The sequence below is a fragment of the Liolophura sinensis genome, chromosome 7 (assembly GCF_032854445.1).
Source record: "Liolophura sinensis isolate JHLJ2023 chromosome 7, CUHK_Ljap_v2, whole genome shotgun sequence".
NCBI classification, from domain to species: domain Eukaryota; kingdom Metazoa; phylum Mollusca; class Polyplacophora; order Chitonida; family Chitonidae; genus Liolophura; species Liolophura sinensis.
In genome coordinates this window covers 41,872,789-41,889,278 of record NC_088301.1, presented here as the reverse complement: position 1 = coordinate 41,889,278, position 16,490 = coordinate 41,872,789, and the positions used below count along the sequence as shown (strand labels likewise).

General features: G+C 37.3%; 1 protein-coding gene across 4 annotated transcripts in view; it reads right to left on the bottom strand.

Moving 5' to 3' along the window:
* Nucleotides 1-16,490, bottom strand: part of LOC135469847 (FYVE, RhoGEF and PH domain-containing protein 2-like) — a 45,664-nt gene that overhangs the window by 11,313 nt on the left and 17,861 nt on the right. For 2 of the 4 annotated variants that reach the window (XM_064748463.1, XM_064748464.1), the window contains 4 exons: nt 9,143-10,251; nt 1,058-1,171; nt 441-589; nt 16-172 (listed from right to left, as the gene is read on the bottom strand). In XM_064748463.1, the coding sequence (XP_064604533.1) occupies nt 16-172; nt 441-589; nt 1,058-1,171; nt 9,143-10,251 (1,529 nt within the window). Of the gene's footprint in view, nt 1-15; nt 173-440; nt 590-1,057; nt 1,172-9,142; nt 10,252-10,609; nt 10,951-14,614; nt 15,112-16,490 lie in introns of those variants that run through there. The other 2 variants (XM_064748466.1, XM_064748465.1) reach the window with 2 other exon arrangements.

Sequence of the window (16,490 nt, the reverse complement as noted above, 5' to 3'; positions counted from 1 at the left end):
AATTGAAACACACACCTGTATTTCCTGCATTATCATGGCAAACTTTGGACTTTTCTCATACCACTGGTTGATTAAGGCCATTGCATTATCAAAGTTTTTCACATAATCAGTGTAAAGCTTGAGAAATGGAGCATTTCGCTTCATCAGATCCCCAATGCGAGGCGTGTTATCCCTGAAAAAAAAAAAGCAGGTATTAAAATCTAATACCTCATTCACATCCTTAACCATAACATGAGTATTTTCCTATCAATGAAATCTTAACATTACTGAAAAGCTTGATTGCAAAAAAACAAAATAGTACCAAATAATTATGTACACAAACAAATCTTGAATTGCGCCTTTCTTCCTGCCACATGTTGAGAAAATGATTACCAGGTCTATTTATACAGTATAGCTTTTTCGTCTAACATGGAGCAGGCAGTGGTAATTAACAGGCTTACCAGTCTTTCAGCCTCTCTTCTAGCTTAGGTAACACAAACTCATGGTGAAACTGGTAAATACTTTTGATGTTTGAGAACATCTGGGGAATAACATCCGCTGGCAAGAAATTTGCAGCATTGTTTTCAAGTGTCACTCGGAAATGGAATACCTGAAAAGTGATTAGTTACAATGTATTGTGGATCTGATAATAGCAGCTTTAAAAGTAAGCCTTGCTAACATCTGCAAAAACTTTAACCTCACCAGTAAGAATTGTTCTTATAGCAAATCTTTGTATTAATGATGATGCAGAAGTTAATAAATGTAGGTGCAGTTAAAAAAACATTTTTCTATATCCAACGAAAACAGATTGCTAAAATATAAATTATCATATATTTTATCAAGACAATCTGAAGAATAAAATGTCAATGCTCCTTGGAATAGGACTATTTTACAGGTAACACCATCAAACTGATTTTATAGAGAATGAAATCTTAAACCAATGTAGATTTTTACTCTTTAATTCCTGCTATTCAAGATATTACCATTACAAACAAGCACTCTTAACCACATTAGAGTTACAAAACTGTGGTTTCTTATAGAGGATAGCCAGAGCAAATTGTCAAATGCCAAGACTTACCTGGTCTACCAGATGTAACCTACTGACATAGGCACGCTCTGTCTTCACTAACTCGTGGACTATTTTATATAGTTTGTCCCCGGGATGAGTGTCCTCTGGGTCAGGCTCGTCATCCTAAAACATAACAAATGTTAACATCTTCACAAACTTGTCTTCACTACAATAAAAAAAACTTCTAAAGAAAGCACAAACTTGAGATGAGGTGAGGATTTACATGTGCCAAAATCCAGGTAAGACTGCAATCTTTCCATTGTGTTCAGCTAATATAAATGTACTTGCGCCACAGTAGTGTGGTAGAAAGTACTTTTACTAAGCACTAAAAACAGATTGCTAAGAAGTAAAACAAATCCTGCAATACTTATCGCAATTTACAGTTCACAGAAAAATGAAAATTGTATCTCATCTTTTTGCACAAAGATTTCTATACTTATCCAATAGCTCATGAATTTTTCACTTCAAGGCAAATTAATATTTGCCAGGCAGTCACATATGGTACAACATAAGACTATAGACACTGTGAACCTTTAATGAAACATATGACATAACAGTGGAAATGTGACATTTATCACTGCAGAATGAAATTCTCCCAGTTCGTCTGGAGACAGTAGCAGTGGCACCTGAAGAATCCTGGCAGGTATGAGTGGAAATACTCTATCAGACATTGACTACATGGAAGGTGAGTCGGCAGGTTAAGATTCCTCTCAGCTTTACAGACAACACTGTCTTCTGGTAAGGCTGGCTTGGTGAGAGCAATGCCAAACGTGTTCGTCATCATCTCCAATCAGGCAAAAGGTGCATGTACATAACAAACTAGCAAGTACATCTTATCAGACATTAGCAGCCTTTATTGCACAGCAGCCTTTCTTGCACTGGTTTGTCAGTTAGATACATGACTATTCTTAAAAAACATGCATGTTCAGACTCCTAAGGGCAGCAAGTTTAGCAAGCTGTCATTTGACAACCTAAAATTAGACACAGACTGTGTAACCTTGCTAAGACAGATTAATTCCTATGGATAAAGAAAAAAAAAATTTTACTCTGCTTTGTCTGTGTACATGTATTTGTCGAAGTTAAATCGTACCTTGCTCTCAATACACTCCAATATCTTGCTAGAGGTATTGCAATACACTCAGGACAGTTATTAAGCACAAAAGCCTTTTGTGAGACTTTCTCACAAGCATGTGTATGTACAACACATATCTGCAGATGTACATACATGTACATTTGTAGCTACCACGTGCATATGTTGTGTCATGTTTAACTACATGTAATTACATGCAAACCTCAACATGGAACATAATCATACAGCAGATACATGTATGTATGCTGGAATACAGTATTCAGTAAGCACGCACAACTGAGGCAAGTGGTTTGGATATACATGTATATAGCTGTACATGCAGCGGCAGATTTGTGTACCCTGATGTACCTTTGATGACGAATCTTTGCCATTGTTTTCATCTGTGCTGAACAGGGAAGCAGAGGCAGTGCCCCCGATGAGGACTGCAGCCATGACGGGCCATGAGAAGACAGGCCAGGCAAGGAGCCATGCCAACAACAAAACACCTGCACTGGCCCACACCAGACACCAGGCACTATCCATCGCTGGGGAATGTCTGCGCTGTTCTGATCAAGGTGAGATGTTGATTGTGACTGAAGTAAACCATCACACAATACCTAGTAACGACTTAACACGATTTAACAGATGATGAGAAGCCCATCAGGTACTATTTAACATTCTCACTGTGCGTGGAGGTGTGCGGATGTATGTGAAGCAGCCTTTAACCAGTTTTTTTTCTTTCTTTCTAGAGTGACAAATAGAATGGGAGGTCTGTGTGAATTGAGAGACTCGACATCCCTGTTACCATGGAAACAAATTTAGCTCAACAGTTGGGTGTGATTTTTTGAAGAAGGGCAGCACTGTCCAGTGACTATGCTCGGGGAATGACTTTTCACAGACAGGAATGCTAGAAAATGTTAAGTTTGGCTAACCTCCAGTTGGCAGAAGCTGGTGAAGAGTGAACTGGTAAGCACCCATCCATCTTCCTGCTCTTCATCCATACAGCCATTCAGACACTGCACAGGTCTACACACCCCGAGCCTGGGGTTGTTTTTTTGAATGCACAAGATAATGACCTGGTCCACCACTAATAGTTAGATAATCAAGCAACATTCCATGTCCAGGAAGTCAGACTGCTGGAAGTCCAATCTTACAGACGAGGTCCTAGTTAGACAATGCCGGTACATGTACAACCGTTAGCCCCTTGCAATGCACAACTGAAATGATACGTCTTTATAACGGGAAGTTTCCAGTGGTTTCAACAGGAAAACAATCCATGGGTTTAGGAAGGCCTTTGTTCAGTCGATCAGTAGGATGCGGCTGCACACCTACGTTTAACATGTGGCAGCCATATATACATGTACTACACATACAACAGGGGCAAACTAATTCCTTCCAGATGGTCAGGTTAAATTTCATCCCCCAAGCTTCACAATGTGGAATAAATCTCTCAGGAAAGTAGAGAGGATAATCCGGCACTGAGGGCAGTAGCTAGTACAGAGGATAATCCTGACAGGCCGACTGGGACATGACTGGGACACAGACCACCATAGGCAATATGCACACCTTAACTGAACAAGCTCCAGACAGCTGTCCAAATACCACAGCCTAAACCATCCCATCCATGGACATCATCCCTGGCATGGAAATTACATTACAGATCCATTAGGATAATCAGGCAGACTGTTATTAAGCTCTAAGCTCATGTAGCCAGGTATCTTTACCCAGGATCTATATACTGAACCAATGGGGTGTGCACTGTATCCAGACTGTCATGTATGTACAGCATGTAATTCCTCTAAAACTTAACCAGCACCAAGCCCATACACGTACACATACATGCAGCAATAAAACACACTCATGTTTTTGTTATCATTTTTCAAGTGACCAAGCAAGTGAAGAGTGTCAGACAACAGGAGTATGTCATAAATACCTAGTGACAGTTACAAAAATGTCGTGAAATCTCTAGGTACAAACACAATTCACACACTCATATCCCGATATTACTGGTGCAATATGACCTGTTTCAAGTCATCGCTTTTTAGAAGATTTCAGGATGGTAGCCTGGGGGGAATCCTATTCTAGTTGACATTTAGAGCTTAATAGGGACAACCGCCAACCCAGCAGCCACTGATGTAACACAGGTTTAAGTGGTACAGGAGTAGTAATACATCATATTTTCTACATGTACATCTCCTTTATTTACCATGTAAAATGTGTTAATAAAAGTGCTTGTTCAAAGGCAAATAAAGTTCCAAAAACATTACTTCTTGAGCTAAAATATGTTTTCCACATAAACGACAAAGCACCTTTCTCAGATCAATACAACACTCAAAATCAGGTAAAACAATGAACTTTTTTAGAATTTCAGGTCAAATACAGGATTTACATGTATGTATGATACTACTCAAGCCAACAAATAACATCTGTTACTCATTACAGGACTAAAACGCCTCTACGTGACAGATTTGTCCCTGATCTTGAAACAATATACTGAACTTGTGAAGTACCAATCATTCCTTCGGACCATCACATGTGCACCCAGTATTTGTGAGTTTAAGTCATTGCTATGGTCTAGGGCTTGTGTGACAGTTTTTGTGTTCATTTTAGCAATGTTTTCTCTAACAACGATTACGAACATCATCATGTACTATGACTTATTATTATCTTGATGACAAATCCGACCTAAACTGATCGCATTTTTTTAAACATGATTTTTAATGTTATAATGTTAATATTCTTACATAACAAGGTGTCTAAATCTAGGCTCACACAGGGCCAGCAAATCTGCCTACAGCATTAACCAATTTTTGGGGACAATAGCATTTATGGAGAGTTCAATGCATTCACACCTGTCAAACTTCAAGCATAAAATGTTCTTGTACGTGTAATGTACAATGTATAGTACGGAAACATTGATCGCTGATGTATCAGTTAATCTCTAGATAACTAAAATTAGAGAGCAACACATGCGAAAAAATTCATAGTTCAGCAATTACATTTACTGTCTATTTTAATCATTATCTCTTATATGATAATTATACCCCATGGTCCTATGTATTAAACACGAATGATAAGATAAACAGTTTTTGATACCAGATGAAAAATGCTTGTCCACCAAAACAAAAATCAAGTTACCACGGTGAAATTCCACTCGCTGAGCAAGTTCATTCCAAACATCAGCCTTTTATTTCTTCATGTCCTTGTAACCACTCTCTTAAACTCAAAGGTCGTGAAGTATATTGTTCTTCTCCGGTCCAACAATCAGCTGTTTAGCACCCTCGTCAAATGCCATGTCTCAAATCATGTTATTTTGAAGGTTAACAAAGTAGATGCCGACAGGTCATAAGTAAAAATATGTCACAATCTTTAGCCTGAGACTAGAAAAAGTGAGTCCAAGAGCCATTGTTTATCATGATGCCTGAATCCGTTATCGAATGTTATCACACTTTATCCATTGCTTACATAATCCAGACAGATTTCAGACCCATTTTGAGGTCTGGTGTGAGCATACATGTAGCTTTACTCTACATGTAAGTATAATTAATAACAGTTCTTAACATCTACATCTTCACAAATTTTCCTCTGCGGAAGACTTCAGATAACCATGACAATATTACAGTTACACATACATGTATGGATGTACCAGTGCAATGACTGTCTTGCACACTGGAATTTTATTAACCCTATCTGAATTTTATTTACATATTCTAATTTTCGATTATCAAAACACTGACTGCCAGTATGAAATAACAATAAAATGACTCATCAAATGCTGTCGCTGTTTCATTTACGAACGAAATGCATTTGTCTGACACTGATCCACAAGGCCAAGCTACATGTAGATCCACATCTTCATACAAGTGTGCGACATTACTCTGACTTTAATGGTATGGAAAACACAAACGTCAACAACCTGTCCGTATGGTAACATACTTGTACATGTAAATGAATATGTTCAACTGAAAGGTTCCTTGAGAGGAGAGACTATTTGAATTGCAAGTTTTAGCTGGTGTAGTACCAGATTTTGTATGTCAATGTACAGGTATCACCCAAATGCCAATGAAACCACAGGTAAACCTAAGATAAATGTGTGGGTGAGTGTTGGGCTGTGAATGTACCAGAGCAAATATCAACCCTGTTGTTTCAATACTATAATGCTGCCTGTCATTAATTACAGGTGGTATGCCTGGCCTTAGTCAAATTTAACCTGTACATTGTACATGTACCTGAGTTTTATGCCTCTAAAGGTAAACATTCTACATATTGTACATGTATGTCTACTACGTTGTTCAGATGCACAGCAAAATCAACTGTGTAAATGTAGTAATAACGTGTACATTGTTATGGGCTTAATATCTGGACATAAAATACGGAACATTTTAAAATGACAGATGTACAGGTAGATGGTCTAAATCCACCACCAGTATACATGCAGGTATGTAGTGTACTAAGTAGGCTGCTACCGATAATGTACACTTATCACAGTAACCCGATTATTGCAGCTCCATGAACATGTACATGTAGGTCACTTAACTGGGTCAGCTGTATTTGCTAACATGCACATGCATGTATCCTGTGTAACAAAATGACTAATGCAGGCTTGGTCATAGGATCACACCTCTACATCTGGTAAATCTTAATCATAACCACATGCCACTGCAGCCTGATCAAAATTTAGCTTCATCAAACACAATAAATAACTTCGCTTTGCTGTTCATACATATCCATTTGTGGTGGGAAGACAAGTCCACATCATCGATACTGCTACATGTACATTTCATAGGGCAGATGGTTGCAAGCATATTACATACATTATACAGTGATTATACCAGTGTTTAACATCATGAGGAAAGGGGACAAGGAAAATCAATGTATTAACGTCGGCTTGCTTTTGTATTACCGTATTCTACATACATGTTTTAATATTAAAGTACATTAATTTCACAAACAACTAAAATGAAAGACAGCATTGACACATAGACTCTTGAAAACGACATGTATATCTTACTGTAAATTTTACTCACATTTTTAGACTTTCTAAAAATAGAATAATATATGTACTTTAATAAATGCCAATTTTTCCCCCTGATATTCATTTCTCTCAGGCAAAATTTTTGAGAACGTTAATTATTTACATAATCTGTTACTGATGTGTACTGAGAGCTACTCCAACATGACATGCTGCGCTTAGAAAGGAAAAAATTCATGTTGTGACATTAGAGTACCTTGGCACCAGTTGCACATGTACATTTGATTTATTTACTTGTTTGTTTATTTTTTCAATTACTGTTTAACACCATACTATAAACCCGACTTTTTACAGGCTCTCAAAGGTTTCACTGTGCTGGAAATTAATACATGTACCAAGAAATGACAGCTACACTGACACGCACAAAAGGGTCAATGACATTGGCAACCCAATGTCACAAAAATAACAAAAAATTCACATCAAATAAATTTATCAATCTAGACTAATTATAATGATCCCAATGCCAAACTGTTCAAATATTCTGTGCACATGTCATTGCAACATACAAGCAATCAGATTACAGCAAGTTATCTCCCTTAACAAACTACATAATACAGGGCATACATGACTGCAGACTGCTTTTCAGATCAAAAGGTTGCTCCACACTATTATATCAAGAAAGGTTCCAGGCATACATAGGGTAGGTAAAAAAACCACTTTGAAAGCTATCAAATTCCTCTTTTTTCTTTTCTTTTTTAACCTTCAGTGAGTGGTCTAGGTTTACAGCAGGTCCCAGTTACACAGACACCCTTATAGATAGCATGATTGGAAGCTTTTCTACTATTTTATACCTGTACAGATCCTGATCGGGTCCCTAGCATGACCAGCATTTGGTTTTCTAAAGCAAATCAGGTTTATCTGGTATGATATCTATAAATGGAGGCAAGCATGTTTGTGATTTGCTGATATAGGTGCCTGTTACCAGAGGAATTTAAGTCTACACCTACAAATTACATACCTCATCTTCACTTCAGAATGACAAACATTACCTGCTTCATTATCATACCTGTAAAACTAGATTCTTTGTTTTGAGCATTTAACTATAATTCAGAGTTGCAAAATGTGTACATATCCAAAGTAATACTTTGTAAATAAAAAATTCAAAAATACAATGACTTTGAACATTGAAAACTGTGTATTTTATATCTGAATGGCTTTTTGATGGAATGAATTTCTGCATGCAAAATAGTCAAACCTTATTGCAACATTAAAGATAACATTTAACTTGGAGAGTAGAGTTTGAGCTGGTCAGTTTACTAGGTTATACTTTACATATACATTTGAATGAGTTCTTATAAAGAAAATCAAGTTCCATTTGCGAAATAATCAAACTTAATGTGAAAAGTTTCAGCTTTTTCCAAAAGAAAGACTTATAAGCAAATGTACGATATCCATGTGACAGAAGCAATAGATGTTAAACAGTTATCTATGCTGTCTAGATAAAGAGCTTTACTTTTTTGGGACTGAAACATACATAAATTGGCTTTATTTATAAGTTTTTTAAATAGCATCCTTTGAAATATTTCACCCACAGACTATAACATTAAATAGCCAATTGTTACTTTCACACTATACATATACATGTTAAGCCACATTAAATGATTAATCAGGTTTTCAACTGGTTGTCGTATAAGAGCCTATCATTTATGCAAACTGCAACAGTTACACACAAAAACCCTGAACATTAAATAGCACATTGTTTCTTAAAGTACAAGCATAAAACATGACGCACATGCATGCTACCATTAAACAACCATTTTTTCTTGTCAATGACATGTATACACTTTAATATCACTGTACCTGTACATGCACCACTTCTAATAACCTGTTACCTAGAAAAGATTCAATTTTCAGGCCAACATGTATATGAAATTGTAATTCTTTTGCACCATGTTGCGACAGAATTTGCACATGTAAATGTGCCACTGACAATGGCAGTTGCAGAAGGCAAAAACAAAAAAAAAATAATAATAATAATAAAATTATGACATACCTGTTTATTTGGAAATCCAGGTCTAGACACCTGTTTATCCTCTGCTTCACTATCATCACTAAAGTCACTTTCAAAGATGTTCTCAGAGTCTGACCAGCTGTTGTCAAACAACTCGGCGGGGCTCTGTGGCACACCATTAGCACCGATCAGAAAACAGCGATCCAGGTCACTGCGCTCACCAGATTCAGGTTTCGACGACTCACTTTGGTCATCGACATGACTTTCAGCAGCGGAGTTGAAACCCGTGTCATTGTCATGTCCATTCTCACTACTACTATCACAACTTCGCAGATTGTTGGGAGATAACTCATTTTGGAGCGAAGATCGATGTTGAATCTGTTGAACAAAGCTATTATGGTTCCATAATGGCGATTCTGTAATACTTTTGGCATTTCTACGGCAACGAGGTGGTGTTCTAGATCCTTCAGACTCACTGCTTTCCACCTGTGGAGTAGAACTCGAGTCTGTGTGATTGATCATTTCAATCATGGCCTTAACATAACCACTCGCCATGATGGTGTGTGAAAACTTCTGATCTCTGGGGAAAACGTTACGTTGTGGTAGCCTCTTCAGCAGTTCAACTCGCCGATTGATGTTGCGTTTTGATGGGCTTATTGGTTTTGTGGAGTCTACATAAAATCGTGACCGTCCTGGACAGTTTGGAGATGCTGGAGCAGACCTGCTCTCGCTGTAGTCATCCACCCGGGCCTGAAGTGAATCCGATGTTATGGTGCTCTCATCATCAGAGGTTGGTGATGTAGGTTGACTACAGACACACTCATGCTCTGTGGAAAGACATACAGTCTGCTGCTGATGCCACTTTAAAGACCTTTTGTTTCCTCCTTTGGCTGAAGAACTCCCAATAAGGGCTGAGGTGCAGCATGGGCCAATACACTTGCTCTGATGAGATTTATCGCTGCCAAGGCACATGCGACGAGTGCACACCACATTTCCACTGCTTACATCGCGGCAGTCACAATCACAGTCGCAGCCATGTTGCAGGCGTAAACAACTGCCACCCTCGTCACTGCAACCCTTTCCATTCTTCCCTAAACGTGGTCGAGAGACACCATTGATGAGGCGCTCTAAAAACTTGGGTTTGGCTGGGGCTACAAAGACAAAGCAGAGAAACAATCAGAGATCAGGAGGGCAATATTAGACATTATACAAAAAAGAACATATAAAATAATTTTAGAGTGTTCAATTTTTGCTGAAGTAAACTACACAGATTAACTGTGTTGTCTGTAACTGGGTAAATTATAAATCCAGTTTAACCCATACAGCAACTACAGTGTACATGTCCAGTAGCTATCAACAGAGAGTGTAGAGCTTCTGCGGTTCTGTGTGGATAACGCGATATTTCTTTAACCATTCCACTTCAATTTCAGAAGTGGGTACAAAACTACATATATAAACATGCTTGAAGATATTATTGAAGATCTCGCTTGTACTAGTTTATAGACTTACATCTTTACTGCATCTGAAGGCACGGGACACTGCCAGTCACAAATGGACAGAAATGATGATTTTCCCGAAAGTGTAAAAAATAAAACCTTTTCCAATGATTTCCATTTGCAGCATTAAGCCCTTTTCCAATAGATGTTCAGTGTACTATAGCTTGTATACACCGCCACATACATGTACAAAATAATATATCATGTGAGCAAGAAGGAAGTTGTTACAGCTACAGATCTCGCAATCAAGGTCAAAACATAAAATGCAATCAGAAACCAAAACCCCCTTCTGTTACCATGAACACATATTTATATAAGTGTACAGGAAATGCCTTGTTTGAATAAAGTGGCATCAATGACCAATAGATTAGAATGGGGGTAACCTTTATACACAATGTCATTTCCCGGTTACCAGGAGTAATAAAAGACTACACGTACATTTGATCCAATCAGCTAATTCAAGATTAGGACAACAGATTACAAGCCATACTGGAGAGATATTAACACATGCTATCACAGAGGCATTGCTGCAAATACTGTCATCAAAATCCTCTTTATTCCTTATGTAAGAACAAGCAAAGCTATTCTGAATTGTAATTTGTCCTCATTACTTCAAATAGTCTACAAATGAGGGATGGATTGACAGATAGACAGATGGGCAAACAGAGAAAAAATAGTTCTGCCAATCAACAGTAGACAGTTGTCCAGGATTGAAGTTGCCAGGTGATGGGCAAGCTATTGGTACTGTGGTAGTAACAGGCTGCTTCAAAAAGTTGATGCAGATCACATGCTTAACATACCCTGAGCATATACTGTACATATACTGTGTAACTCTACCACATTACTGTTTGGTGCCATTAGATAGATGCATATAAACAAATATGCATGAATTATTAATTAAAACGCTTTGCTAAACCGTCTACACAGGGAAAACTACATGTAATTAGCTATTAAGACGAACCCAAATATTTGTATATATATATATATATATATATATATATATGCAAATAAGCAAGAACAGCAAACAAATTGTTAATAGTATGTTAAAAGTTACGCAAAAAAAAAAAAAAAAAAAGAAAAAAAAAAATATGAAATGACCTTTAACAACGGTAGAATAACCACAAGACAAGGATGATTATGCATTTGCATGTACATGTTTAAAGGAAACAAACATGCTATAAAGCCATCAAACGTCAGTAAAATAAAGTAGTGATCATGAGCTATCAATTACATGTAAACACAAGCTAATATACATATTGTTTGTCTTTGTTGCAATACTCAAAATAAATCCCATACTAAGCTTCTTGAACTATTTTGATATGATGTAAAATATAAATACCTGTCTGTGGATACTGTTTGTGGAGACCTCTCCCACTCTGACAGACATGTTCTCTGAGCCTTTCTCTCTCCCAACCACACTAACACACCAGAGTGTCCTTAGACACAGAGATTCACAGCTGGGAACACTTCTTAACAAAAAAATCCATATTCCGTGCGCTGACTCAAACCACCAATAGCAGTGATGGTTGTCATACTCTGATGGGTAGTTGTGCATTTATAATATTTCAGGCGTTTTCTAGGGCGAGGTGTAATGCAGGCGCCAAGTAGAAAGTACAGACAGTCCACTTCAGACAAGACCACACAGGGAAACTTTTACACCAAAACAGCTGCACATGCAATAAACTGACACACGGCACAGGTAATCAACCGATGAACTGCACAGGCCGGATGTGATGTTCGCAGCCCTGTAATGCATGTGGCTAATTAATCTCATGATGACCATATGCATGCTTTCAATTGCAGAGGAAAACAAGTACATCATTATAACAGGATTTCGCATTTTCAGTCCTCTACATCTTGTATTCCTACATGCAGCCATACCTACACTGTATATCCTTGCCAACGAACAGTCTAAATTTAAATCCTTCATGAGTGTAGGCCTATACATTATAAAGATACCTGCACTCACATACCTTCCTTAAGGACAAAAATAAATCATTAGCCTGACTGCACTCATTACGTTAACAATAAGGCACTTTTTGTTCACATCACCCTTTTTTTCTGTCCTTCGGTTAGATGTCCTAATTTGACGCATGTTTTTGTACGATTCAATCAGGACAGCCTTACGGCAATGTTTAGTAACAGTTAGAAATAATACCGGAGCATGAGCTAATACCTGGAGAATGTGTCACTGATCAAGGAATGTGCTGCATACATGTACATGCAGAGGAACCTGTAGGGCTATGATTATGTATACGTACTATCTTAGCTCTGTCTTGTTCCATAAGCTTACCTTGAACACCTCTGTACTTCCCTTGCTGGCTTCAGTATACTACTGCTGGGCACCAAATAATTTGTCTGTCCGTAGTCAGTCGTCTCAGCTATCTATTCCAGGTAAGTGTTCCCATGTGTCATCAATAGTAAACCCACACAAGCATGAAACTATAGTGGAAATTGGATAAATTCCAACTCCAACTGCCATGTTTGAATACAACTCCTCACAGCCCACACAAGGGAGATCACTACTGACACTTTTAGCATATTTTGTACTTGTTTAATCTTTTCTTCAATTTTCAATTTATTTGAGAGATGTTTTTACTGATCAGTGTTGATTATGGTTCCCTCTAAGTCATTACTAGTGAGATTGATCCTCAAAAATCCTCAAAAGCTGTAACTTGCCTAACAGTGGCAATGGTAATTGTATATGATTCCCCTCACTGTGAGGAGTATGCATTCAAACATGGCAGATGGAGTTGGAATTTATCCACTTTCCACTATAGTTTCATGTGTGAGTTTTACTAGTGATGACACAAGGGAACACCTACGTGGAATTGATAGCTGAAATGACTATGACTACGGACAGACAAATTATTTGGTGCCCAACAGTAGTATGTTAAAGCCAGGAAGGAAAGTATAGAGGTGTTCACGGTAAGCTTATGGGACAAGACAGGGCTAGCTGTGAGACACCTGAGACACCTATGACAAACGACATATGACATATATGGGCATATGATTAATGGCTGAAATTAGGAAGAGCCTAAGCAAACAAAGTGAGTACACATGTACATGTACAGTAACAATTCAGGTGAAAATGAAATGAATTATGTTTTCACACAATGAATTCACACAAATCAACAAGGTTATTATTACAAGTTATTATTTTCTCAACATGTTGTACATTGTGGCAACACTATAGAAGCAGTTCTTGTATGGAAATGTGCGTTTATGAACATATTAACATTTTGGGGGTTTCCCAACTAAAAAGTCAAGAATATGTATTTTTACAAACCAACATATTCCTTGTTATTTATCAAGAATGGGGTCTTCATACAACCAATAAAAATCAAGTCAAAACAGTTTTTGAAAAAATAAATCCAAGAGGAAGCTATGTTTCAGTAGATACCTTATCTTACCTTTTCTTTGTAAACCATTTAGAATCAATTTTCCGGATGATAGTTGGTTGTTTCATGTTTCCGATGTGGCACATTTAGGTGCCACAAATCCATTTGATTTTCTAATAACCAGAGCAACAGAGCGCTCAGGCCCATTGGCGATAACCCACAAACACAATGGACCCTACCATAACTTTATAAAATACAGAATTTCATGGTGTATATCTTGCATGTGATACTTGTTTGTATCAGATTATAATGCCAATGTTATTTTCAGGCGCAAATATTTCTAGTCAGATATAAACAGTTGTTACTTTTCATTTCTTCTCCTTCATGTTCTTTCAGTACTTTACAAAGCCTTGAATGAAATACGTCTGTATGCATGTGATTCTCCTAGAACGTGTCAACATGTACATGACAATTTTAGCATAACATGTAGTGTAATAGTAGACCGAAGAGTATCTGCCTATTACTGAATGAATAGTGCTGTGTTCAAGCTTGTTTGAGCTTTCTTCACCATTTACTTGTAACAGTAAACACTACAAACAGTAACCATAACCATCTGTATCAGAATTTTATCTGCATAAATGCCACAGCCAAATTGTGTGTGTTTACATCATACTTACCTCCTCTCTGCCAGCTAAAGTCTCAGGTGCGTCTACCAGTATAGGGCAGTATACATATACAACACCTGTGCACAGGTACGTATAAACCTAACCTAGTCGTTGAGCTAAACACCTCTGAGTAAATTTACCATACTGAGCTAGCTATCTCTGTTCAGTGATTTACCACAGCTGTACACAGGAGCAACATACAGCACATCTTGGCAAGAGTTTTAGGGGATCCAAAAATAAAATCTGTTTCATAAATATTAGCACGTAAAGGTTATTTGAATCAGATATTGATTCACAGCTAAGTATATTGTCCACAGAAGAATTAAATCATGCACCTACATTTGCCAGCATGTTAAGTCGTGTGATGACTGTCTCAAAAGCTGCAGTGTAACAAAGCAGGTCTAAATATAGTCAGTGTGTATGAATTTACATGGATCTGCTTGTATGGTTTTCAACAAGAGGCTGCCTTTAAGTACAGGTGGATTCTTAGTAGCAAGCCAATGAAATATAAACCTCACAGACCTACTAACCAGGAAGTATTAGTCAAGTAACTGATCTCCATTACAGCTGAAAGCAAACACAAGCAATAGAGGTCATCACAGGGTATTACACAGCAAGTGGGGCCATTATATTGGGCCTATGTTAATATCCAGCAATGTTACAATCAATATACATGTATATGCTTCAGAATAATCAGTCTATGTCAAAAATTCTACACCACACACTTCATATTATACTAGTTATGAACACATATTCTGTATACTACTGCTTCAACTAAACCTAAACCGTTAACTTCACTTAATAATTAATATACCCTAATTCTTAAACCTTTTCAACTCCCTCTGCGACCGATATTTTGAAACATTCTGCAACAGCTACAGGGTGTAGGGAACTAATATGTACAGTTTTATGACGCTTGAATCCTTGGTGACACCAACAAATCATTTTAGCATCTTTTTTATAATAATTATATGCTTAAATTCCACTGAAGGAAAGTGCTTTAGTCGTCAAAAGGCTGAAGATTTCCAGTATGCTATGGTTACTTTTACAAAAAGGCTACGGCTACATACATGTATCTGTACCTTCATTAGTTACTGCTTCAACCACTTTACAAAAACACACTAATTCACTTTATACATAGATACACGTACAATTAGATGTATAGATATGTACATGTAGTGAGTGACATACATTAATACAGTTTTAGTTAGGGTTTAAGGTATATTATTATATGTAATGACAATAGGCAGTTCAGAGGTGATGAGGAATGGTATATTGTGATAATAAATATCTGACATTTTGTCAGCTATGCAATACATAATAGTCATCAGCAGCTAACAGTCAAACTCTTCAACACTTCTCAACCAGTCTGTAAGGAATATAACTGCTGATGAAAAACAATGTTCAAGTAGTATGTATACTAACATGCATAGTTGAATGTATTTTTCTAACATTATTTTATTATTTTCATAGATGTAAATATTGTGTTCATGTCCTTCATTCATTATAATTTTGTTCATCAATATTTTGTGCATTATGATATCTTGAATACGTGACTGTTTCCTCCTCCTAAAATGTGGATTTACACTACACTTCACACTGCATATGCAGGTCTAACTTCATATTCTTTAGAATATACACAATCATTCATATGTGCACACCATTCACAAAGTGTGCGACAATATAGGTTTTGTAAACTAATGAATTGCCTTTTTTTAGCAAAGTCAGGTAGATAAGGCATATATGCGGGCATAATGGATGGAAGTCGTAAGCCCAAACCTCATCTGGCAACAAAGTTTGCTTAATTCCCTATCGCTCGGAAAAGTGTTCCGTCTGCATTTAAATAACTGTGCCCAGGTGTGGGGAAGACGTTGGTACTACTCGCACA